At 48.6% G+C, this 27,478-nt stretch overlaps 1 protein-coding gene across 2 annotated transcripts in view; it reads right to left on the bottom strand.

Annotated features, from left to right (window-relative positions):
• LOC119963864 (histone-lysine N-methyltransferase Smyd1-like) overlaps positions 1-16,120 on the bottom strand; it is a 70,369-nt gene extending 54,249 nt beyond the window's left edge. For both annotated transcript variants that reach the window (XM_038793217.1, XM_038793218.1), the window contains exons 1-3: positions 15,916-16,120; positions 1,919-2,095; positions 644-857 (exon numbers count right to left, since the gene is read on the bottom strand). In XM_038793217.1, the coding sequence (XP_038649145.1) occupies positions 644-857; positions 1,919-2,095; positions 15,916-16,052 (528 nt within the window). In that variant the 5' untranslated portion in view covers positions 16,053-16,120. The remainder of the gene's footprint in view (positions 1-643; positions 858-1,918; positions 2,096-15,915) is intronic.
• Positions 16,121-27,478: the final 11,358 nt, after the last annotated feature.

Here is a 27,478-nt window from a genome sequence, read left to right as displayed (position 1 = left end):
TGGACACTAAGGGCAATTTATCATGGCCAATCCACCTAACCTGCGCACCTTTGGACTGTGGGAGGAAACCAGAGCACCCGGAGGAAACCCACGCACACACGGGGAGGATGTGCAGACTCCGCACAGACAGTGACCCAAGCCGGAATCGAACCTGGGACCCTGGAGCTGTGAAGCCATTGTGCTATCCACAATGCTACTGTGCTGCCCATGGAGAGACTCATAAACTTTTAAAAATAAATTTAGGGTTGCCAATTATTTTTTTCCAATTAAGGGGCGATACCCACACAGAACGTGAGACTGCAAACTCCACACAGACAGTGGCCCGGGGCTGGGATCGAATCCGGGTCCTCAGCAATGTGAGGCAGCAGTGCTAACCACTACACCACCGTGTCGCCCTAATTATCTCATGAACCTAAACTGCATTCAACACATATCCCCGAGGTGAAAAGAGAGAGACAGAATCCATTGTATTGGTGCTCAGAATTGAAATAGAACCCAGTTGGTATCAATGTACCAATCAATGTGACACCAAATTCCCATGGCCTGGCAAGAATGATCTGCTCGCATTGCCTTTGTCCTTGTAAGTTATTTTCATAAGGATCTTTGTTTAACAGGATGAGGTCACTGATTCCACAGAACTTACCACTCCAAATATGTGAGATAGGAATTGATTGTCAAAGTGCTGATTGTTTGGGTGCCAGTAGCTGCTCAAAACCTCAACATCTGAAGCTAGCTCTGTCTTCTCTTCCTCGCTGAGGTCATCCACGTGGTCCTGGAGGTCCTTGAGGGATGAGAGACGGTCTTCAGCGACAATGTCTTCCCCTCTCGCCATCCGCCATAAGATACGGGAAGCCAGCCTAAGAGAAGCACAAGAGCTCAGCAGCATTGAGTCACACAGCAGATCCATCATCCCTGTGGCATTTTTGTGTTTTAAGAAGAGCTATCCAAATGGTCCCAGGCACTGGCTCTTTCCCCATATCCCTGAAAACTATTCACCTTCGAGCATATTTATCCAGTTGCCATGTGAAAGTTCCTATTGAATCTGCTTCCATCAACCTTTCCGGCAGTGCAATTCAGATCCTATAGGCATGTTACAGCCCTCAGGACTCAACATTGAATTTGGCATCTTTACACTGTGACCCTTCTCCTTCATCTTAACCCCTTTTAAAAAATTATCCCATATTTGTCTCAATGCATAAACACTCTTTCCCTGTCCCATGAGGTTAATATAAGATAGTATAAGTTTCCTGTTATAATCTCAATTATCACGGTAGAGAATTTAGAAAGTTGACTTCCAGAAAACAGCCATGGCGAAACAAGCTCCCAGCCAACTGACAACCCCATTTTAAACCAAGTTCTATCCCCCTGTTTGATGTCTTCGGTGGTGAAGATCAATCCCACCTCAGAGTTTCAGAAAGGAACATATAAAAGATTTGAACATGATCATGTGGTGCTTCAATATAGACAGTGCACCATTGACCAATTCACACCATCTCCTCAGGGGAACAAAATAAAGGAACAGGGGAAATCAAACACAGCCCATCTGAAGAAAAGCCCTGGGGAGCTCCTATCCAGACGCCAAAGGCAATCGAGCAAGCTCTGGAATAACTAGCCTCGCTCTCCACAGTTTATCCAATTTGACAGGAAATCCCACCTCTCTCAGGCACGTAGTCAGCTCTGTTTTGATGTTTGGGAATCCGCACCTGGGTGCACCATTCAGTAACCAGAGGATGATCATTCTCTGCGGGACGCCATACTTCCGGACATCTAAGCTTAGACTTTGGCCATATTTTTTTAACACAAGTGATCTCCACTTCTCCCATCCCCATCTATCTCTGACCACCCATCCAGTTTGCTTTCTCCCCTTGCCCACTCACAGAGTGCTGCAAAGCTGGAGGGAGCAGCATTGTTGGCTCACCTGACGGTCTCATTGGTGGGCTTTCCATAGTTTCTGATGGCGGCGCACTCGTTCTTGTGTTCCGTCCACGCTGCTTTCTGGCAGGTCCGGTCGCAGTAGTGGGCAAACTTGCACTGCCCACAGCGCTGGAGCCGAGCTTGCTTCTTAAAACAGCTGTGGCACACATGGTAGGTGAGGCTGCAATGGAGAGAAGGAAAGAAAAGCTTGTGTTTACTTTGCACCGGCCTGTGCTGTTGAAGCCACATGAGACGCTCCATGCAGGGAATTACTTTTGAAGGAGGCAGGACAAGGCTTTTTTTTTAGGGTATCCGGGTGTCTGTAGCTGTACAAATGGTTGGGTGACTCGTGATCAGCTTGCCGCCTTGTGCAATGCTCGTTTGGGGCCTTTCCCACAATGCACCCAGTGCAACAGGATCGGCGCCGCGGGCAACGGGGTGGGAAAATCATGCTCGTTAACATCAAGCAATATTTTGCTTTTTCTTACAATAGAATAGACAGTTGGAATAGACTGTGGTGCTAACCACAGTGCCACCGTGCTGTGTGATGTAAGATCACATGACAACAGACCATACTGAAGGATGATTTTGTGTGAGGCCTCGTTTTCAGTCTTGTCCTGTGCATCAATAGAGAAATACTTCATAAATGGTAAAGTTTATCAACAGCATTGCCTCCAGCAGCGTCTATTGGTCTGGACCAGATACAACCTCAGCTCACACCCACAATAATGATAAACAGACTAAGCAGGCCGAAGATATGAAGTAAAGGCAGGAGTTCTGGTCAGCTAAATCACGATTTAATTGAATGACAGGGAAGGTCCAAAGGATTAAATAAGCAATTCCTGTTCCTAACTTTACCTAATGTGCCTATCTTTCATTTGAGCAAAGAGTGCAGTGGGTGGGAGCGGGCTGAAATTACAAATATTGGAGCCAATTTTAACAGAATAAAATGACAGCAGATGGAATGGGAGCAAGTTAATCCCACCACACCACCCATGTGCACGTTTTCAATCCTGTCCAATTGTCATGGTCATGACTGTTATATTATATTGCTACTCCTGGTCGCATGTTGGTTTAAGTAATATATGTTGTTACTAACTGTAGATGATGTTGAAGAACACTCGAGTCTTCGAAGTAAACTGAAAGAATTTATTAAGTAACGATAAAACTAATAAATGAGTTTGACACTCCATTGAATTAACTCTAGCAATAAAGTAAGGATAAACAACTGTGCAAGCTGTATCTAAGCTACACGTGGTGTCTAGGCTGAGATCCTCTCTGCTACACTGCTGCCATTTGGTAACTCCTGCTTGGAAAGAGGGCTAGAGCTTCTGTGAACTCAGTTATGTAGTGGATCTAGTAATGCCCTCTAGTGGTTATTATCATTATCATAGAATCTACAGTGCAGAAGGAGGCCATTCGGCCCATCGAGTCTGCACTGGCTCTTGGAAAGAGCACCCTACCCAAGGTCAACACCTCCACCCCATCCCCATAACCCAGCAACCCCACCCAACACTAAGGGCAATTTTGAATACTAAGGGCAATTTTGGACACTAAGGGAAATTTAGCATGGCCAATCCACCTAACCTGCACATCTTTGGACTGTGGGAGGAAACCGGAGCACCCGGAGGAAACCCACGCATACACGGGGAGGATGTGCAGACTCCGCACAGACAGTGACCCAAGCCAGAATCGAACCTGGGACCCTGGAGCTGTGAAGCGATTGTGCCAAGCCAGAATCGAACCTGGGACCCTGGAGCTGTGAAGTGATTGTGCTATCCACAATGCTCTTCACATTTAATTAACAAATCCTCTTCTTTTGTTTCGGATTTGTTAATGCGCTCTTCACTTTTTATGCGACAAATTACTAGTTCCCTGCTGCTGCGATAGTTATGTTCATCCATTTGTTGAAGTTCAGGCATTGTTCTGCCTTTCGAGGTAAAAAAGTGGTAGTGTTACAGGCCTAGTGATAGTGTTACAGCTAGGTGTTGTGATTAACCCTTTAGTTACATGTCTGTCTACATATCATCACAATGACGTTATGTTTCCACGGACCTCTGGTGTTTATTCCAGACTCAGTGTAGATGGGTTATATAAATTCCCCTGATTTATACTAACAGTTTACAATGCAGGGCCTCAGGCCTGCTAGTTTACCATTGAAACAATTCAATGTATATGAAAGGCTGGAGCATATTTCTGAGCGGAACAAGAGAACGCAGTAAATGTAGCTCTTTAATTATTAGAAACATGTGTTCAAAATAAACAGTGCAAAAATACTCGGTAATCGGACTCCTAAAAGCTCAGTTGATAATGGTCGAATGTATTTCTGACATACAGAACAAAAACCCGATTATTTTTATGAACCGGTCTTAACCAGAACTGCAAGGTGGTGCCTCAGGAGGGGAGGAAATTCAGCTAAAGTTCCCACTCCCGGTTGGAAAAATGTGAGTGTGCCCTCTCACTTCCTCTCTGCCAACTGTTCAGCACTCCGCACACTTCTTCTAGGTGAAACAGTGGGCAGCATTTTAGGGGCCCACATGGGCAGGTGTGCAGGAAGAGGGACCAGTAAAATTCCTTGAGTGCCTTTCTGTGTCCTTCCTGTGCCCCCTGACCGTTCTCCAATTTTGAGGTCGGCAGGAGGTGTTCAAGGTCAGGCCCGTCAGCTTATCCTACTTGTGCCTTGAGTGGAGAATGTTTGGGGGGAGGAGGGGAGCGCGAATTGGGGGTGGGGAGGGGGGGGGGGGCATGAGCCTCCATTACTGGCCCCTTTCAAAATTAATTGAACTTCCTTTGCTCTCCCACCTGTCTAGGGCCCCCGGGTCTGTACCTCTCTATCTCTCTATCTGTGAAAGATGTTGGGCACAATTTCCCAGCTGCGTTGCACCCATTCGGCGACGTGGCCGGTAGATGCCAGGAGATACTTCTTCTGGGATCTACCCGGCTTGTCATGCCTGGTGAGATCTATAGCAATCTCACGAGACAGGGTCACTATTTTGTAAATCTGCATATTAGAGTAAGACAACCAGCCTCACCCTAGTATTCACTCACCTGATCTACCTGAGGTGTTGGGATCTAACCCTTTTGCCTTGGCCACCTCGAGCGAATGCTGTTCAGTGCTGGTCTCCACGAATGGGAACCAAACGGAATGGCACTTGTGGAGGTCTCGGGATCGGAGGCCCCCAGGTGGTTGGTCCCTGGGCAGAGTAGCACCCTGGCACTGCTGGTGCCACCCGGGTACCTTGGCACTGCCAACCTGGCAGTGCCAAGGTGCCAGGCTGGAGGTTTCCTACAGCGGGTATTGGAGTGTGGGGGGAGGTCCCGAGGACACCCTTATAGTAAGTTGGGGCTTTGGAGGGGTTCAGGGGTCACGTTGAGGGTCGAAAGATCATAATATAATAATAATAATATTAATAATAATAATAACATTTAGAAATGGCGCCCAATCTCTTCTAGCACTTAGGAGTACAGGTGAGTGGATCTCCTCAGTGCAGGAAATGGGACCATGTGTGGCTTTGGCAAGGCGTTTCCCGCTGAGGCCCCAAATTGCAACTGAGTCCCAATGGATTTGCGGTGTTTCTCAGTGCTGTGAGTGCCAGGAATCTGGTTAAATGCGCCTGTCACGGGACTCTGTTCCAATTTGGTTCGATCAATCCAAGTTGCTGTTGTTTTTTTTTGCCAGTGGGGGATTTGCTATCACGGAAAATCATCAAACGTCCTCTTTCGAAGAAAAAAGACAATGTATCAGTCTGTAAAATCTTCTGTAAGTGTCCTTCAGACATAACTGCTTCCTTTTTTTGTCAAATGTTGTTTTTTTCACACTGATAGCAGTCCCGTGAAGTGTGTTGGGAAGTTTGACTATGTTAAAGGTGCGAAATGAATCCCATCACTTTTGACTCTATTTTGCTGGCCTACAATTTGCAAAGAATATATGGATTTCAGCCTCCTTGTCTTTCTTTAACAGAAGAAGGAAAAGAGCATCCAGTACTGCCTACCAGCCTCACTCAGACATCTCACACTGAGTAGGCTGAGATTCAGAGTCTCGTGGAGCAACAAGTCTTCTGCAAACTACAGGAGCACCTGGCTGTGTTATGTGCGCCGATGGTTTAAGCAGCAAAGCAATGTGATCCCCTGCACAACCTTTGTTATCTGCCTTTAATTCATCAGCCAGTGTCGGTTGCGCAAGAAGCAGAATTTCACGCCAGTCATGCACCAATGCTTGCTGAATAATTAGGATCTGACAGGTTCCTATATATGGAGACAGGCTGGCAGACAAGTAGACGTTGTTCATTTTTAGAAGGGAACTCTTGTGTCTGAAGGACACTTGCCAGAGGTTTTACAGACAGGTTCATTCAACAGACCGTGACCGCTCTCCTCCACCTTCACCCCATTTTTATTTCTACTGGTTTATTTTAAATTCTTCCATCGATCTGTTTTTCCCTCACCATTATCCCCCCTCTTCACACCCCACCCCACTTGGGGCACCTGTTCCCTGTTCCTCGTTGTCTTTTGACACACTGCTTATCTTTATTCTATTAATACATTCTGATCTCTTAATGTGCCCTGACTAGCTCCCTTCATGATTGTGATTGCCAAAATTTACATTCCCTTTGTCTTTCTGTCCATTACTTTTTGTCAATCTCCACCTATCGCTGACCCCCTATCCAGCCCCAGTGCTCTGCGCATCCCCCCCACCTCCCCCCCCCCCCCCCCCCCCCACCCCTGACAACAGTATAAATCTGGGGCGGGATTCTCCGCGAATCGGCCGGGCGGGCCACTCCAGCGCCAAGGAGTGGCGTGAACCACTCCGGCGTCGGGCCACCCCGAAGGTGCAGAAGGGCTTGGCGCTATGCCAACCAGCGCCGAAGGACCTCCGCCAGCCGGCACGGGTTGGCGCAAGCGCAGGAGTGCCAGCCTGTGCTGGCGTCATCCCAGCGCATGCGCAGGAGGCTTCTTCTCCGCACCGGCCATGGCAGAGGTTGATAGCGGCCAGTGTGGAGGGAAAGAGTGCCCCCACGGCACAGGCCCGCCTGCGGATCGGTGGGTCCCAATCACGGGCCAGGCCACTGTGGGTCACCCCCTGGGGCCAGATCCCCCCCCCCCAGCGATTCTCCAACCTGGCCGGGGGGGGGGGGGGGGGGGGGGGGGGGAGAATCCCGCCCCGACCTCATTTCCAGTTCTCTCCAGCTTTGACAAAGAGTCATCCAGACTCGAAACATTAGGTCCCTTCTCTCTCTGCAGGTGCTGTCACACATGCTGAGATTGTCCGGTATTCCCTGTTTTTGTTTCAGGAGAGGAATGCTGGCCTGGGTGGTTTGCAAATTCTGCTGCATTATTTCATCCTTTCTAGTCCCCCAAGCCTTGATTGTAAAATTTCCCTCTTTACGTACAAATCCTCTCCGTGGCCTCACCCCTTCCCAACTCTGCAACCTCCTTCAACCTTGCAACGCTTCGCCCTGTGTTCCTGGTTATTCCTGAAGGCCCCGCCTTCTGACCCTTGCCCCTTGCCTGAGGTGTGGTGATCCTCAGGTTAAATCACCACCAGTCAGCTCTCCCCCCTCAAAGAGGAAAGCAGCCTATGGTCATCTGGAACTTTACTTAACGGTTGCAACAGGCAATTTGGTCCGTCAGCATTTCCCCTCTACGCGAACACGCATCCTCATCACCTTCATTCCGTTTATTCCTGTGCTCAATCCTTTGCACAAATCAAGATTTTAGAAAATAAAATTGAACAGCACTATCTGCAGTTTGAAGTGTTCTGCAATGACCTTTCCCTTATCAGCGTTCCCTCTTTTAATCCCTTAGCAACTGGCAGTGGAATGTTTATACAACTCTACTGTTGTGTATTGTGTCTCTCAGCAGGTGGTAAGGAATGTGAAATCTCATTCTCTACCAGTAATCCCTTGGCATTTCAGACATGCATGTAACTAGAGGGTGTGTAGCAAAAACATTCACCAGCCATATAAAACTGGCTGCGAGAGCTGGTCAGAGGCTGAGAATTCTGAGGAGAATATTTCACCTCCTGACACCCTCCCCCCCCCCACCCCCCTCAACCCCAAGCCTGCCCACCATCTACAAGGCACAAGTCAGGTGATGGAATACTCTCCACTTGCCTGGATGTGCAGCTCCAACAACACTCAAGAAGCTCGACACCATCCAGGGCAAAGAAGCCTGCTCCATTAGAACCCCACCCACCACCTTAAACACTCCCTCCACCACTGACGCACAATGGCGGCCGTGTGTGCCATCTACATGATGCACTGCAGGAGCTCACCAAGGCTCCTGTGCCATCACCTTCCAAATGCCCAGCTTCTGCCACCCAGAAAGAACTCCATCTCCTGCAAAATTCCTCTACAAGCTTGAAAGACAGTACCTCTGACAGCCCAGCGCTCCCTCAGATCTGCACTGACCTGTCAGCTGAGGGAGCTTCTTCCCTTGACGCTTTAAACTTCTGCTTCAAAGGCCAGATATCTACCAAATGAACCACACAGTACACTAAAGGGCATGAACGTGACTCTTGAATAGTGGTAATTGGAGTTAAAAGTCACAATGAGAAGTGGTCCATTAGCATTAAATAGTGATACGAGATGATAGCATTCCCTGATGGCAGCAACTCCATGAACTTCATTTGACATTTCATCTTAACCTTCCTTCAAAATATCATCTGTCAGTTCTCAGCAAAGAATGTTTCACGTTTCTTTGTGCAATGTTACTCTTCAGTTTCACCATCTGCTGAACACATTTGGTGACGCAATCCTTTTTACTCCCTTCATTTGCCCCAGCCACCCATCTTACCCTTTCCCTGAAGCGCTGGTTCTGGCTGGAGAATGATAGCACCCCCACCCTCCTGACTCAATTACCTTGGTAGGTTTTCCAACAAGAGCCTTGATCCAATCACACCATCCAGTCTCACCTTGGCCTCTTCCCCCACTCCCTCTCCACCCTGAAGTGCTCCATTCCCTTCCCTCCCTCACACATCCCTTTTCAAGCCCCCATTGTTTACTCTCCCAAAACCCAGTGTACACTTCCTCCTTTCCATTTTCCTCAGCCCAGTAGCTCCATATCCTTGGTGATATCTGTCATGATATGCAAACACACAACCAATGAACACTCAGAATAGGACACAACCAATGGGCAGTCAGGACACTCAGAGGTGGCATCACCACAAGGGGGCATGACATAAACACTATAAAAGGGATGAGGCACTCACACCCTGCCTCTTTCCACAGGCAGACATCGAGAGAGTTAGACAGGGTTGATCAGCAGCATCACACCCCAGCACGTGGCTTAGAGCAGGCTGGTACAGACTGAGTTACTACAGTTAGATTAGCAGAGAGTCGAACTCATTTGAGAACTGTGTTAATAGTTCAATAAACATGTTAAACTCATTTCAGAGTCTGGAGCATCCTTTAGTTAAGACTGCATCAAGTAGCAGCCTGTGTTATCCAAAGCAGCATAACACAACAATATCCACCTATTCCTTAAATCCTTGTTGCCTTGGTATATAAGGAAAGTTAGTCCTGGCAGTTATGGAATGCTTCTCAGCATCTCCCAAAGCAGCCGCCTGCCAATGTGGAATTTTGAGGCATATCAGTGCAGCCTCCAATTGAAATGAAATGAAATGAAAATCGCTTATTGTCACGAGTAGGCTTCAATGAAGTTACTGTGAAAAGCCCCTAGTCGCCACATTCCGGCACCTGTCCGGGGAGGCTGGTACGGGAATCGAACCGTACTGCTGGCCTGCTTGGTCTGCTTTAAAAGCCAGCGATTTAGCCGAGTGAGCTAAACCAGCAGAGGGTGGACCTTTACACAGCAAAGGGGTAAATTACCAGATAATTTATTCTTTCGCGAATTGGTTGAGAGACGATTGTCAGTCAGTATTTCAGGAGAATTCTCATGCTCTTCCCATTGGATCTTTTACATCTGCTTCAGTTTAACATCCCATCTATAAGACTGTGCTTATAGATCAGCACTTTATTTAAAAATTAATTTCCAGGATCTGGGCGCCGTTGGTTGGGCCACCATTGATTGCCCAGCCTTATTGGCCCTGGAGAAAGTGGTGGTGAGCTGCCTTCTTGAATCGCCACAAGCCCTGTGGTGTAGGTACAGCCGCTGTGCTGTTAGGGAGGAAGTTCCAGCATTTAGACCCAGAGGCACTGAAGGAACGGTGATACATTTCCAAGTCAGGATGAGTGACTTGGAGGCGAACCTCCCAGTGGTGGTATTCCAAGATGTCTACTGCCCTTGTCTTCAGGTTTGTAGTGGCCGTGGGTTTTGAAGGTGCTGTCTAAGGAGTCTTGATGAATTCCTGCACTGCTTCTTGTCTTTTTAAACTTTAGAGTACCCAATTCTGGTACTGGTTTCGGGGCTGGTTTAGCACACTGGGCTAAATCACTGGCTTTTAAAGCAGACCAAGGCAGGCCAGCAGCACGGTTCAATTCCCGTACCAGCCTCCCCGAACAGGCGCCAGAATGTGGCGACTAGGGGCTTTTCACAGTAACTTCATTGAAGCCTACTCGTGACAATAAGCGATTTTCATTTCATTTCATTTCATTCTTTTTTTGCAATTAAGGGGCAATTTAACGTGACCAATCCACTTAGCTGGCACATCTTTGGGTTGTGGGGGTGAAACCCACGCAAACACGGGGAGAATGTGAAAACTCCACACACCGTGAGGCAGCAGTGCTAACCACAGCACCACCATACTGCCCTTGCAGTACATCGTGCAGATGGAACACGTGGCTGCCACTATTCGTTGGTGGTGGAAGGAGTGAATGTTCGTGGAAGGGGGAGCGATGAAGCAGACTGCTTTGCCCTGGATGGTGCTGAGCTTCTTGAGTGTTGTTGGAGCTGCATCCAGCCAAGTAGATAGAATTCTGTCACACTCCTGACTTATGGCTTGGAGATGGTGGACAGGCCATGGGAAGTCAGTAGGTGCACTGCAGTATTCTAGCCTCTGAGCTGCTCTTATACCCATAGCATTTATATGAAATGAAAATTGCTTATTGTCACGAGAAGGCTTCAAATGAAGTTACTGTGAAAAGCCCCTAGTCGCCACATTCTGGCGCCTGTTCGGGGAGGCTGATACGGGAATCGAACCGTGCTGCTGGCCTGCTTGGTCTGCTTTCAAAGCCAGCGATTTAGCCCTGTGCATATGGCTAGTTCAATTCATTTTCTGCTCAATGGTAACATCCAGAATGTTAATAATGGGGAGTTTTAGCGTTGGAAATGCCATTGAATGTTAATGAACAATGGTTACATGCCAGGTTTTCCAGGCATGGGAGAAAAGCTTGAAGTCCGCAGGTGCCTGACTTCACCATCAGGAAAGTTAAATGTCTGTATTTTAAAAAATTCTTGTAAGAAACCTTATTTTCTACTATCATGAGTTTCAGTTATATTATGGTTCTGTGCCAAAATTTACCATAGGAAATTTCTACGTCAACAGGGCAGCACGGTAGTACAGGGGAGGGCAGCATGGTAGCACAGCGGTTAGCATTGTTACTTCACAGTGCCAGGGACCCGAGTTTATTTTTGACCTCAGGTGACTGGCTGTGTGGAGTTTGCACTTTCTCTTATCGTGTCAGAGTGGGTTTCCTCTGAGTGCTCCGGTTTCCTCCTTTGTGAGGGCCGTGAAGAATCCAGTCTGAGTTTGTAGATTCAAACAGAAAGTAACTTTAGTTGCAACTATATATATATATATATATATATATACACAGCAGCAGTACTACAACACTGATTCCTACTCTAGCCGGTACCAATAGCAGCAGTTCTACAACACTGATTCCTACTCTAGCCGGTACCTATATATATATATTGGGGGAGCTCATACTCCACAAGAGTTAGGGGATAACCAGAGCCCATGTTGGTCTCAAACCCCGGATCTTCCCCACAACCCTGCTGACTCGTGGAAATACCCCCCATGACTTTTCACATTGCGCGGAAGTGTTTCCTTACGGCTTGCTGCTGCACACCTTCTACCTCCTTGTCCTCGCCCATTGTCCCTCTACAGAGGTGCTCTTCCCTTAAAACCTGGGGCTGTTTAGCTCACAGGGCTAAATCGCTGGCTTTGAAAGCAGACCAAGGCAAGCCACCAGCACGGTTCAATTCCCCGATCAGATGCTGGAATGTGGCGACTAGGGGCTTTTCACAGTAACTTCATTTGAAGCCTACTCATGACAATTAGCGATTTTCATTTCACCTGGGGTGGAGGGTGATGCACGCAGCAGTATCCTGCAACCACCGTCTTCACCGGGCACCCAAGAGCCCTGCCATTTTTGAGGCCTTGTGAAGTCTGTGGGCCATGTCGATGTTCAATGCCCTAGGCTGCATTCCCTTTTTAGTTTCTTAACAACGTAAGTTTTGTTACACTTCAGTCCCACGCTCCTGATCTACGGGCATTCGGTGCGGGGCTGGGGGGGAGGGGCGCGGGGAAGGCAGAGGAACCCCTCGTGAACCTGTTCCTGAACCTGGCGAAGCTCGTCATAAACAGCTCCAGGCAGCGGACAACCGAGGGGGTCATCCAACCGGGCAGTCTGTCACTCTTTCATTCATGGCTAGATGTCCCTAGAGTGGGAGCATGTGGTGTCCACGGACACACTTAAGGCCTTCCATGCTTGTGGGCACCGCAGGGGTTGGATTACTTTATCGACCCCACTTTTCAAATTTTGATTTAATGGTTTTAAGTTTCTGTTCCTCTTTGTTCTTTTTGGGCTGTGCTCCTTTTAGGAGTGGCCCCTTTTAATTTATCTCTCAGCTAATTTCTGTTCTTCTATTTGGTTGATTGGGCCAGAAACACATTACGGGATAACCAATAATCCCCAGCCAATAGGATTCAGGCTGGGTATAACACCTCCCACAGTCAAAACAATGTGCAGGTTCCATGGATTGGCCATGTTAAATTACTCATTTAGTATCCAAAATGTTTGGTGAGGTTACTGGGTTGCGGGGATAGGGTGGAGGCGTGGGCTTAAGTAAGGTGCTTTTCCGAGGGCCGATGCAGACTCGATGGGCCAAATGGCCTCCTTCTGCAATGTAAGAATTCTACGATCTACTGGCCGTGTCCCGCCGGAATCGGAGCGGGACGTGGCTGGTAAATGCTGTGAGAAGCCTTCCCCAGGCGTCTCCTCAGGGAGACATCAGCCGGGTGCCATTTAGTACTGGTCCATGTTTGGATGGTACCTGGGGTGTCTCCCAGGCCATTGGAGGCTCTGGGTGGTCAGGGACAGGGCAGGGTGGCACCCTCGCTCTCTCTGTGGCACCCAGGGACAGAATCACAGAATAACACAGTGCAGAAGAGGCCCTTTGACACATCGAGTCTGCACCGATGCATGAAAGACACCTGACCTGCCTATCTAATAACATTTGCCAGCACTTGGCCCGTAGCGTGAAATGCTATAACATGCCAAGCGCTCATCCGGGTACGTTTTAAAGGTTGTGAGGCAACCCGCCTCTACCACCCTCCCAGGTAGTGCATTCTCAAGCACTGCCAGGGTGCCAGGGTGGCAGTGCCAGGATGCCCATGTTGGGGTGGCACTGCCAATGGTCAGGACCTGAGGGCTCATGCCCATGGAAGGAGGTATGAGGGCGGTGGGGGGGGGGGGGGGGGGGGGGGGGGTTTATGAAGGATAGGTGGGATGAAGGGTGAGTAAGAAGGGGCCTCTGGAAGGTTGGAGGGGCATGAGGGTTGGGAGTCCTGGAAGTGGGGAGGGCAAAAGTGGGCATGCTACTCAATAGCGCAGTGCCCTCACTTTGGGGGAGTTTGGGGTACTGCCTATGTGTATTGGGGGGGGGGGGGGTGACATTGCCCATGGATGGGGGTTGTTTGTGACCCTGAAGCTCATTTAGAGAGTGGGGTACCCTTTCAAAATGGTGACCCAATCTCTGAGCAGCCGGTCTGGACAGCACGTTCAGCCCCCCAGTGATGAAATAAATTCTAAGTGTGTGTTTGCCGGGAAGAAACTTCCCAGGACCCGAAAAATTGAGGAAGTATGGTTAGATAGAGATGGGGAACTCGCAGACAGAGCCAGGGAGAAACTCCCAACCTGAATTGACACTTGAAACATTTCTGTTAAATCAGGCTCGAAGCCTAAAGCAGAAGTTGATTCCCGAACTCAGAGTAATTAGTGTGAGAACTGAACCACAGCTGACACAAGACTTTACTCAGCCCACTGCCATATCTCTTTAATTAACAGTGTTTGCCTCATTCACTATGTGTTTATTTTTAAGTATTGCCATCTGCCTGTTTAATCCAATTGATTAATGTAATAAATTCAATATTTTAGTGTTCCACCTTATTTTATTTCATTAGTTTCTTCCGATTCTCTAAGGAAAGCACTTGCAATTCATAAAACTGCAATTTACAAAGTCACACAGAATCTACAGTGCAGAAGGAGGCCATTCGGCCCATCGAATCTGCACCGGCCCTGGGAAAGAGCACTCTACTTAAGCCACGCCTCCATCCTATCCCCGTAACCCAGTAACCCCACCTATCCTTCTTGGACACAAAGGGCAATTTAGCGTGGCCAATCCACCTAATCTGCATATCTTTGGACTGTGGGAGGAAACTGGAGCACCCGGAGGAAACGCACGCAGACACGGGGAGAACGAGCAGACTCCGCACAGACAGTGACCCAAGCTGGGAATTGAACATGGGGCCCTTGAGCTGTGAAGCAGCAGTGCTATCCTGCTGTGCTACTGTGCTGCCAAATTAGAGTCATCAACAGTGAGAGCAAACGGGCAGCACGGTGGCGCAGTGGGTTAGCCCTGTTGCCTCATGGTGCCGAGGTCCCAGGTTCGATCCCGGCTCTGGGTCACTGTCCGTGAGGAGTTTGCACATTCTCCCCGTGTCTGTGTGGGTTTCGCCCCCACAACCCAAAGATGTGCAGGCCAGGTGGGTAGGTCATACTAAATTACCCCTCAATTGGAAAAAATGAATTGGGTACTCTAAATTTGTATTAAAAAAAACAGCAAACAACATCCCAAACAGCTCTTTTGTCCACAGCATCTTTGTCAATCTCCACCTGTTGCTGGCCCTCTATCCTCCTCCACTGCACCCCCCCCCCCCCCCCCCCCCCGACCCTCATCCTCCAAAACAGTATAAATCTGACCCTATTTCCAGTTCTCTCCATTGGCTCCATTCTCTCTCCACAGATGCTGTCAGATCTACAGATGATTGTCCAACAGTTTCTGTTTTTGTAACACCTTGAACCAGTTTACCCTGAGTTCAACTTCTGTCAGAATCTCTCCGCTCCAGATGCGGTAACAGTTTTGATCATGACATGGGGTGCAAGAACGCCAATTTCCCTCGAGACAGCATTGGTCAGAGTTGTACACCAAGAAACTCGAGCAAAACCAGAAAGTCGACCGGAGACAGGAGGAAAATCCTCCAACAGGAAAACTGTGCGACAAAAATAAAGGCGGCCAACACTCGATAGAAGCTATTGGTAATCGTCCCAGGATGTCACTGCAGGGGTTTCTTGGGGTTCGGAGCCCTTGCAGCTCAACCATCACCAATGGGTGCTTCATCATCAAGATGAAGTAATTTGAAGAATAAGGCCCTTCACCGCCTTCCCAGACCAACAAAAAAATGATGAGGTTTTCTCAATGTTGCCCGCATCTTGATAACATATGGAATAATTGATAAAGCTCTGAAATTTATTCCCTAATGAAACATCTCCACCCTGAAAATGTACTAAGTGCAATTGCTGAGCCGAATAGCTTCACACGGCAACGAAAAAATGGTCCCAAACGATCTCCCTCACCAGCTCACGCATCAAGAGTGGCCAGATAAACAGGGGAATGCCCTTTAAGAATTGGGGCAATGAAGTCAAGGAGCTCAGTCAATTAGGCAGTCAATAACGTATGAAACATTGGAAGAGTGCTACTATATTAAACTTCAATTTAAATATAGCCTCCCGAACAAAAGATCCAAACTTGATGCCATTGCCTGCAATGGAGCAACATGCCCAAGGTCCGTGCGCGCAGTGATTAAGCATACTGACTTACTTGTCAAACACAACCGCAGCATATGCCGGTTCAGCGAAGACCACATCCCCACTCAGAAGGTCTTGTTTCGACTTCAAACCCCTGCCCCTGCTGTCCGTGTTGAAGATTTCTACTTTTTCCATATTACCCACTGTCATTGAGGGAATGAGCGAGCGCTCACTAGAATGGGCTTTAAGCTTGGCCACTAATCTTCAGCTATCTTGGCACATTCAGGTGGCTGAAAGCAAACTCTATAAATGGTCTGGCTCGTCCAGCCTGTACCAACTCAAAAATGGCGGGGGGGTGCGGGGGAAGAGGTAGGGGAACACCGCCTGCTGGGAGTTCAAATCTAGATGAATTCAAACAAACGACTGCACATCCCTTTACCTACTGACAACAGAATCATGGTATAAATCTTTTCAAAGACAGAAGAGATTTTCCCGAGGTGCTTTATTAATCCCGTGATGTCGCATGTTATCTCCCTTTCCCCCTTCCGAGAGGGCCTGCAGCCAGAGGATTTATTTTTGGAAAACAGATGGCCTTGTCCATCAAAGAGTGGCAGCCATTTGTTGTGAGGCTTGTGAAAACATAGCAGGGAGATACCAGTTTCTAAAGTTACAGCACATTTTAACAGCAGACTGGCCCGAAGCATTAGCAAAGGCTAAAGAAAACTTTGCAAAAAGCTTCAGAAACCTGTGCAGAGTCTGCACGTTCTCCCCATGTCGGTGTGGGTTTCCTCCAGGTGCTCTGGTTTCCTCCTACAAGTCCCAAAACATGTGCTTGGACGCATTGACACGACAAGGACGCATTGACTCACCTCAGGGCAACCTCACATAACCCAGCCTCCAACTCCCAACCCAACTCTTCCTCCCACTTCTGCTTCACCTCCCCTATCGGGGCTCCCTTTCGGTCCATAAGCTCTTTACAGATATCCGATACCTTCGCCACCCCCACTCCCGCTTTCCTGTAGTCTTTGCGGTGGTAGGTGTGGGAAAGTCGATACCTGCCTCCGCACAAAGTTGCTCACCTGCAAGTAGTGGACCCATTCCCACCAGGCAGCTCAAATTCCTCCTCCAATTCTTCCAGGCATGGAAAGCCCCCATCTATAAACAAATCCCCAAACCGCTCGATCCCTGCTCGCTGCCACTCCCAAAATCCCACACCCAGCTCCCCGGAGCAAACCGATGGTTGCCACATATCGGTGCCCACACCGACGCCCCCTCCAACCTCATGTGCTGCTGCCACTGTCCCCACACCCTCAGGGCCGCCACCACTACCAGGCCAGTAGAGTACCTGACCGGCGAGAACGGCAGAGGCGCCGTTAACAGTGCCCCTGAACTCGTGTCCTTGCATGAGTCTGCCTCCATCCGCTCACATACCAACCCCTCCCCCACCACCCATTTCCTGACCATTGCTATATCCGCCGCTCAATAGTAATTCATAAAGTTCGGGCGAGCCAGCCTCAACCCTCCACCAGCAGCACCTTCTTCACCCGTGGGGTTTTACCCGCCCACACAAACCCTGAGCTCACCGCATTCACTTTCCTGAAAAATGCCTCGGGAATGAAGATAGGGAGGCTCTGAAACACAAACAAGAACCTTGGAAGGACCGTCAACTTCACCATCTGTACCCTCCCCGCCAATGACAACGGGAACGCATCCCACCTTATAAAGTCTCCCTTCATCTGCTCCACCAACCGAGCCAGATTTAATTTATGCAGCTGCTCCCACCCCCGCACCACCTGGATGTCCAAATATTGAAAATTCTCCCTACCACCTTGAACGGCATCTCCCCCAGTCTCTTCTGCTGCCCCCTCGCCTGTATCAGAAAGACCTCACTCTTCCCATGTTTAGTTTATACCTCGAAAACATGCCGAATTCCGCAAAGATCCCCATAATCTCCCCAATACCCAATGGATCCGAAATGTACAGTAACAGATCGTCCGCATAAAGCGAAACTCTGTGTTCCACACCCTGTCCATACTATCCCCTGCCAGTCCCTCGACACTGTCAGCGCCATCGAGTGGCTCGATAGCCAAGGCAAAAAGCAGTGGGGAGAGTGGACATCCCTGCCTCGTCCCTCAGTGCAGCCTAAAATACGCCGAGTTCATCCGGTCGGTCCGCACGCTCGACACCGGTGCCTGATACAGCAGCCGGATCCAATCCATAAAACCCTGCCCAAACCCAAACCGCTCCAGGACCTCCACAAATAGTCCCACTCCATCCAATCAAAGGCCTTCTCTGCATCCATGGCGACCATCTACCCCGCCCACTTCTTGTTCCTCGGGGGACATCATTATCACGTTTAGCAACCTCCTGATATTAGCCGCCAGATACCTCCCCTTCACAAACCCCACTTGGTCCTCCCCTATCACCCCTGGCACACAGTCCACAATTCCCGAGGCCACGTTCTTGGCATCCACATTTAACAACGAGATCGGCCTATATGACCCACACTGTTCCAGGTCAAGATCCTTAACACGCTTCAAAATCAAAGAGATCGAGGCCTGCAACATCATTGGGAGGAGCAACCCCCCCCCCGCTCCTTCACCTCGTTTAACGCCCTCACCAACAAGGGCCCCAGGACCCCTGAGAATTTTTTGTAAAACTCCACTGGTTATCCGTCTGAGCCTGAGGCCTTGCCCGACTGCATCACCTCCAGCCCCTCCACCAGTTCGTCTTCCACCCTTTGGAATTCCAACCCTTCCAAAATTTGCCTCATCCCCTCTACCCTGGCTGGGAGTTCCAACTCATACAGCCTGCTGTAAAAATCCCTAAACACCCCATTCACCCCCACCGGGACCAAAGCCGCATTCCACCCCACGCCACCCTGTGCTTCATTTCCCCGATCCCTCCCGCTGCCTCCTGTTTCCTCAATGATGCGCCTGCATCCTGCTCACCTTCTCACCATATTCATAAACCCCCCCTCTTGTCCTCCGCAGCTTCCCAACCGCCTTCCCTGTGGATAACAACCCAACCTCCATCTGCAGCTTCTGCTGCTCCTTCAACAGCCCCGCCTACAGGGTCTCCGAGTACCTCCTGTCCACTTGCAGAATCTCCTCCGCTAGCCTTTCCATCTCCACCTGCTCTGCCTTCTCCCCGTGTGCTCGTATCAAAATGAATTCCCCTCTCACCTTCAATGCTTCCCACGTCGTGCAAATTTATGCGTGGCGGGGATTGCGACGGATTCTCTTGCAAATCCCGCTAATGGGCCGTCCATTCAAAATAGTGATGTCCGGAGATTGCCCCCTCCCCCAGAAAGTAATTCCACTCACCCCACCACCACCATAGAATTTTCTGGGTCACCCACTCACCCTCTCCACAGTATGAGGGTGGCCTGACCCCCCACCAACCCCTCCACTGTAGTCCTCCATGAGAGACACCCCAATTACAGAGACCCACACCAAAGAGCCCTGAAAATAGGAACCCCCACCAGAGACCCCCCATGACAGGGACCCCCATCAGAGACCACGCAAATTACAGAGGTGCCCACCAGAGACCCCTCAATTACAGAGACCCCCACCAGAGACCTCCCCAGGAGAGAGGTCCCTGCCTGGAACACCCTCCATGAAATAGGCTCCTGCCTGGAATCCCCTGGAAGAGAGACTTCCTGCCTGAAAGCTAGAGAGCAACCCAGACAGAGGCAGTGATAAAAAAATCACTGCTTTAGCACTCACCCGGGCAATCCACCTTCTGGCTCAGGCAGAGGAAGCAACACCTGTCAATTCCTGGAAAGAGAAATCAAGTCAGCTATACTTAAACCCCCTCAGATCATTGATCTGCAGGCCTTTCATTCATGTCTAAGTGAAATTGATTTCATTGGGCTGTGATTGACAGCTTCCACATATACCCGGCTCTCTAGATGTTTTAATTCATCTCCCTTTCAAGGATAAATTAATATTAAGTCATCCACTGTGAAACTAACTGCAATGTTTATAAAAATCTTGTTCTGATTTACAGCTCCTGGACCACATAGAAGACGGTTAAGTGCTCTCACTTCCTCTTTTTCACACGGCCCTGTTCTGTTTTTGCCTGACGCTGGATTAGGTATCAAATTGGGAACTCCACTACCGGCGACAGGTGATGGAGAATTCAGCCCCAGGTCTCCAGAGGGGCTGGTTTAGCACAGTGGGCTAAATAGTTGGCTTGTAATGCAGAACAAGGCCAGCAGCGCATGAAATGAAAATGAAATGAAAATCGCTTATTGTCACGAGTATGCTTCAAATGAAGTTACTGTGAAAAGCCCCTAGTCGCCACATTCCTGTGCCTGTTCGGGGAGGCTGGTACGGGAATTGAATCGTGCTGCTGGCCTTCCTTGGTCTGCTTTCAAAGCCAGCTATTTAGCCCAGTGTGCTAAACCAGCCTCGCATGCGTGGCCGCTCATCAGTGAGCATGCTCGGAGCCCAGCGGGAAACACCACCTCCCCCTGATGCCAGCATGCTGACCCAGGAGAAGAGTTTTTTTTAATCCAATGCAGTCTTCCTGCCTGAAGTGACGGCAGAGAACAGGTCACGCGCCCCAAACACTGACGTCACGTCCTCTGGGCGCAATTGTGATTCCTCCATTTTGTCAGCAGCAAACAAGCAACAGGTGATAAAATTTTACATGGATCGTTTTGTAATAAAGAAGCGAGGGCTAGAGACACAAACCAGCCAGGATCTCACAACTAAACGTGTTGGAGAGAGTGGCTCAGGAGAATCCACAACAGGACAAAGCAGTGGTGGTGTGAGCTGTACAGGAGAGTCCACAGCTGGACAAAGCAGGGATGCTGTGAGCTCCAGGGCCTCTGGTGAACAGCCAATACAGAAATATAACATTGAATGACAAAGCAAGTGAGATCGTGAGGACCAAGCAGGTTCACCTGTCACATTAAAGGTAAGTGAAATTGTTGGGTCGCGATGGTCGGCCAGCATGGGTGGGTCCCAAAGGTCAGCCGGTTGATAAAAATGGGTCCCTGGAAAAAAGTTTGAAAAACACTGCCCTAGATAGGCCATTCCTGGAGTAGGAAGCAGTTACAGGCACGCACACCATAGTGCCATTATAGGATGATTTTAGGAATGTGGGCCCAGAACTCAGGTCCAAGATGGAACAGGCAATGTCGGGGTCAAAAAGACTAAAGAGGTAGAGGGATATGCCCACAACCTGGGTTACCTTGTCCCATTCAGCCTTAACCTTGTTAGTTGGAATACACAGGATGTATTCAGCCAGGATGATCCATTCATGATCCATTGTCATTTGGGATAATCAGCCATCAGCCCATCATAGAGTCTGATGATCTATTTGTCTGTCAATGGTGGGTTAGTTGCATATAAATGGCATACCTCTGTTCTTTTGTATAAACAGAAGTGGAAAATCCGCCAAGATAAGAAGAATAGATTCAAGTCGGTCCACCTCAGGGCAGAATTTTCTTTGAGGAGCTGGACGGAGCTCAGAAGAGAGACAGGAAATGTTGTTTTGGACAGTCACCGAGAGAAGGTTGCGGAATCAACCACGGCGGTCATGAAAGTTGCCACCAAGGCAGACCGGGATAAAAAGATAAATTGAATTCACACGCAAGTCATCTTCATACATCTATCGAACCTCAAGTCCTGTGGCGCTGGGTGAGTGATGAAGCAGCCGGTGTAATTGACTGGGAGCTGTAGCCGCAAACCCGTACACAGGCGGTTCTGGCCATACGGTGGTCTTTCACTGAGCCAAAGCAGTGGTAAAACCAGCAGTCACCTCAGTGACCAAGCAGCCCTTTTCAGGATAGCACTGCTATCCTTAGTCTGAGGAAGGGGCTGGAAAAGGTGCCCCAAACATTGCCTGCTTCACCAAAACTTGGCCAGCTTACCGCAGCTGGCCGGCTTCCCACTGTAGAATCATAGAATTAGAGGGCGGTCATTCAGCCCATCAAATCTGCAGCGGCCTTGTTGGAAAAAGCACCCTACTTAAAGCCAAACCTCCACCCTATCCCCGTAACCCAGTAACCCCAACCAACCTTTGTGGGCACTAAGGGGCAATTTAGCACGGCCCATCCACCTAACCTGCACACCTTTGGACCGTGGGAGGAAACCGGAGCACCCGGAGGAAACCCACACAGACACGGGGAGAACGTGCAGACTCCACACAGACAGTGTCCCAAGCCGGGAATCGAACCCAGGACCCTGGAGCTGTGAAGCAACAGTGATAACCAATGTGCTACCATACCATCCTGTAGTTGTAGCAATATCAAAAAGAGAAAGAAAGCAAATATGACGCATCTCACCTTTGTTGTAAGGAATGTTCACATTCTCATGGACAACACCCAAACTGATAGACCATGGCAGAGAATTACCCTAGTGAGCAGAGAGCTAACCAGATACAAAGGTGACATTACAGAATTCAGCGAAACCCACCTTGTAGAGGAAGGTCACCTCAGGGGAATAGGGGCAGGATACGCTTTATCCTGGAGTGCCGAGCCAAAGAGCACTGGCGAGGCTGGTGTGAGCTTCGCGGTCCAAAATGAACTGCCGACCAGCTTCCTGTCACTCAAGATCCCACCGGCAGACTAGAAGTAAGGTCCCATCACCAGCGCCTAGGCAGCCACAATGACTAATCCTGAAGTCATCAAGGAGAAATCCTATGAAGATCCCTACTTCCTGACGATAGCGACATTAAAGTCAAGCAAACGGCTCATACTTCGTGACGTGGAGAGATGTTACTGGTAAGAGCGGAGTTGGGAAAGACCACAAAAATGGTCTTCTACTCCTGCAATTCTGTGCTGAACATGAACTTCTTCTCACCAGCACAGTTTTCTAGCTCCCAACCAGAATAAGTCGTACTGGAAGCACGTTCGCTCTGGGCACTGGCATCTCATCGACTATGTCATTGTCAGGAAGAATGACAGACAAGAGGTAAGGATGACTAAAACCATGCAAAAAGACCATGACTACGCTGTATAAAATGCTTGTTAGGCCCCAGCTGGAGTACGCTGTGCAGATCTGGTCACCACACTTTAGGAAGGATGTGATTGCACTGGAAAGGATGCAGAGGAGATTCAGCAGGAAGTTGCCTGGGGTGGAGTGTTTCTGCTATGAAGAGAGGCTGGTTAGGCTGAGGTTGTTTACCTTAGAGCAGAGAAGGCTGAGGGGAAGGGACCTGATTGAGGTGTACATAATTATGAAGGGCATCGATAGAATGGATAGTGTAGTGATATGCATCACTGTAAATACACAAGGGGTTAATTTAAGTACACGTAGACTAGCTAGACACTAAAGGAAGCACCAGAGACATGACACACAGACACTCAACCAATAGGTCCGTAAGATAGGACACGACCAATGGGCATTCACGATACACACAGAGGTAACACTACCACAGGGGGGCATTACACCAACCCATATAAAAGCACACATGATCTTCCTCTTTCCAGTGGAGACACTCAGTGAGTACACAGGGTTGATTCAACATCACACCCACCACGTGGATTGTAGCAGACTGGTTTGTCAGTCTGAGTAGCTATTAAAGGATTAACAGTAGTGGCGAACCCGAGTAGGAGAATTGTAAATAGTTTAATAAACGTGTTGAAGTTATCTCCACGTCTGAACCTTCCTTTGTCAGAGTGAAATCAAGGAAGCAGCTTATGCTACGTCAAGAGCATAAAACAGATAGGAAGGAATTTTTCTCCTTACCAGAGTGGCCAATAACCAGGGGATATGGATTTAAGGTAAGGGGCAGGAAATTTAGAGGGGATTTGAGGAAATACTTTTTCATCCCGAGGATGTTGGGAATCTTGAACTCACTGCCTGAAAGGGTGGTCAAGGCAGGAACCCTAATAACATTTAAGAAGCATTCAGATGAGCCCTTGAAATGCCAGAACTTACAAGGCTATGGATCAAGTGCTGTAAAATTGAATTTGAATAGATAGGTGCTTGATGGCCAGCACAGATAGGAAGGGACCAAAGACCTCTTTCTGTGCTGTAAGCACTCCATGGCTGGGATTCTCCGTCGTGAGTCCATCCCACTATTGCTGCTGGCAAGGACGGAATATTTGGCCCTCCGTCATTCACTCAGAAAGATCGGAGAATCCCACCGTCAAAAAAGGACAGAGAATCCCGCCCTCTCCCTCTATGTGTGGCGCTGATTGTTGGACTGACCACAGACTTGTCATCTCCAAAATAAGTCTTAAAGTTCAGCCAAAGCAATGCCCTCAAGGGGAGAAGATTCCCAAATGCATGCACATCTCAAGACTGAAGATCGACTCTATCCAACAGCAGCTCACTGATGATCTAGACAAGCAGCTAAGTGACTTTCAGACCTGCTCAGACAACATGGAGGAAATCTGAGCTTCCGTACGAGGATACTGTGTACAGCACAGTTTACAAGATACTCGGTCCCACTAGGTGCAATCACCAGGACAAGTTTGATGAAAATGACGCTGAGATTGAGCATCTTCTTGAAGAAAATTCATCCATTTTATTTTGAATGCTCTGTGCATTCAAATACAATGCCCTTAAGGCTAGTCCTTTTAACGTTCCTTGTCCAATGCCTACTATTTTTTAACAGTGTCATTATATGATACCAGCCCTTGATTTCCCTGCCTATCATTTATTCTGCTTTCTCTCTTTTTCTCATGTTCTTGATTCTCCCTGCTCAGAATCCTTCCATAGGTTTCCATCTCCCCGCCATATTAGTTTAACCCCTCCCCAGCTGCTCTAGCAAGTATCCCCCCCCCCTCCCCCGCCACAGGACATCAGTCCTGATCCTGCCCAGGTATAACCCATCTAGTTGTGTACATGTTGCACCTCCCCCAGAACCGATTCCAATGCCCCAGGAATCTGAAACCCTCCCCCTCATACCATCCCTTCAGCTATGTATTCATTTGATATTTAATGCTATTTTAAATCTGACTAGCAGGTGGCACTTGTAGTAATCCTGAGACCACTACCTTTGGGGTCCGACTTATCAACTTTCTTCCTATCTTATATTCTGCTTTCAGGACCTCATCCCTTTTTTTAACCTACGTTGTTGGTACCGATGTGCACCACGGCCATTGGCTGTTCATCCTCCCCCTCCAGAATGTTCTGTAACCGCTCCGATGCGTCTTTGACCCGAACACCGGGGAGGCACATTACCACCCTGGAGTCTCGTTTGTGGCTACAGGAACCCCCAACTACTCAGTCGAATGCTGTAACTATTGTAAAGGCAAAGGCCAGTCCTGTGGCGATCGCAGAGGAATATCTCTCATGTCCATTGTCGGATAGATTCTGGATGGGTGCACAGACAAATTCATTCAGATGACTTGACAGTTCCATGATGGGATGAAGGCCCACATCCTCAATGACAATGTGGTTTCGGCCTGCCCTTCCCTGTCACCAATGGAGTGAAAGAGGGCTGCGTATTGGGTCGAGCCCTCTTCAGCAACATGTTTTCAGCCATGCTCACTGATGTCTTACAGGATAAGGACCCAGGAATAGACATCAACTATCGAATAGACGGAGAGTTTTTCAACCTGTGATGCCTCCAGGTGTTGATAGACATTGATAGGCTGCATGATTTTCATTCACCTATCCATTCTCTCATGCCGTGTTCATATTGGTGATGAGGCCGATGCCAGCATGGGAACGTGGAGGAGTGAGCCTAAAAATTAAGCTCGAGATCTACTGAGCAATCGTCCTCGATGCGAGTCAGATCTGGACTGTCTATCAGCAACAGGCAACGAAAATCAATCCCTCCCACCTTTGTTGCCGCTGCAAGATCCTCAGCATCAAGTGGCAAGACAAAGTCCCAGACACACATGTCTTCGGGAGAACCGGCATGATCAGCAGCTTCGCAATGTTACGACATAAACTGCTCCGATGGGCTGGGTATCTCACCAGAATGCCTGACTCCCTGAGCAAATCTTCTACGGTGAACTGCAGAACAGAGCATGCTCCCATAGTGACCAGACAAAAGGCTTCAAGGATATCCTGAAAACAAGATTGACCACATTCCTGTCCCTGGTTTTCTCCAAATGCCATTTTCAGCGCTGCATGGAACAGCCCTTTGCCGATCACCCACGTGAAATCATAGTTGATGGCATCCTGATCTGGGATCGAGGTGTAGCTGAGCATGATGGGCATCTTCATCGTGTCCTAAACAAAGTCAGGGATCTCAATTTGAAGCTCAGCCCCGCAAAGTGACAGTTCAGGGTCAATTCAGGTGCAGTATTTGGGTCCCCTGCTGACAGATGGTGGAGTAAAACCTGATCCGAAGAAGATGGCGGCCAGACGCCACATGGACATTCCGATCCACAAGCACACTTTACAGAGTTACTTGGGTATGGCGAATCGCCTCTCAAAATTAATTCCCTGCTACAGTGAAATCACTGAAGCACTTTGCCAACTCCTACATCAGGACATCGAATGGTGTTGGCAAGAACACCATGACGTTTCACAGACTCAAACAATCATTGTCATCTCCACCCGTTTTACAATCCTTCAATATCCAAGCTCTTGTCCCAGTTTCAGCAGATGCGTCACAGTATGGTCTTGGTGCAGTGTACATACAAAATGGTAGATCACTAACCTCTGCCTTAAGGACATTCACTGACACACAAACACGGCTTCCGCACATCGAAAAAGAGCTCCTTGCCCTGGTTTTTGCTTGCCAAAAATTCCACAACATCATCGATGGGTATCCGGCAACTGTGGAAATTGATGGTCAATTGCCCATAACCACCTTGAAGAAACTTCTTCATCCTGAATCTGAACAGCTGCCACACAACAACATCAGTGTACAGTGCAAGCATGGCAAGAAACCCGACATCGCCGGTGTCCAGTCCTGGATCTTTCTCACCCACCAAAGACCAAGGTGATGGTGAGGCAGACATCGACATCATGGAGAAAGTGGTACTTTCCTCCCGCCAGACCCAGGAGTTGAAGCAGTTGCTGCAGCGAGATGATAGGTACACTCGTCTGCGTGATGTCATCATGCAAGGCTGACCAGAATCTTCTCGAGACCTTCCTCATGACCTCCGTGTGTTAACCATAAGCCCAGAAGGAATAGGAACAGGAGAAGGCCATTCGGCCCCTCAGGCCTGCTCTGTCATTCAATCGGGTCATGGCTGATCGGACATTCATCACATCCACTTTCCTGCCGTTTCCCCGTAATCCTTTAATATCTTACTCATGTTATGGGCCAGGGTTTAGAAATTTAGTTGCAAGACACCTGACATACAACTGTTTATTGAATTTGGTTGTGATGAGCACAAGAGCCTGCCTTTCAGGTGTTATTCAACAGAGTTCTTAGGTGCTTTTAATCAAAAAATAAGCTGTATTCAACAAATTCAGTTAACATTTGTATAAACCCACACAGTAAGAATTTTTATCAACTACAAACATAAAGACACCACACAGCTACAGTAATCTATGTATAACCCATAATGAATTTCCCCTTAACTGTTCCAATTCAATAACAAAATCCAAGTGAAACCAGAAATCCCTGTTCAAAGGTGTGGCCCAGCAGCGTCATTCTTACTGGTATAAGACTCTGTTCCCCTTTTCAAACAGCAGGTTTGAATTCCTTCCAGAAAGCAATGATCTATTTTAAGATACCAAGTTGTCTGGAAACAGTTTTTAAAATGT

The sequence above is a fragment of the Scyliorhinus canicula genome, chromosome 3 (genome assembly GCF_902713615.1).
Source record: "Scyliorhinus canicula chromosome 3, sScyCan1.1, whole genome shotgun sequence".
Lineage (NCBI taxonomy): Eukaryota > Metazoa > Chordata > Chondrichthyes > Carcharhiniformes > Scyliorhinidae > Scyliorhinus > Scyliorhinus canicula.
Note: the sequence above shows the minus strand (reverse complement) of the source record. Positions and strands in the feature narration are given on the sequence as shown.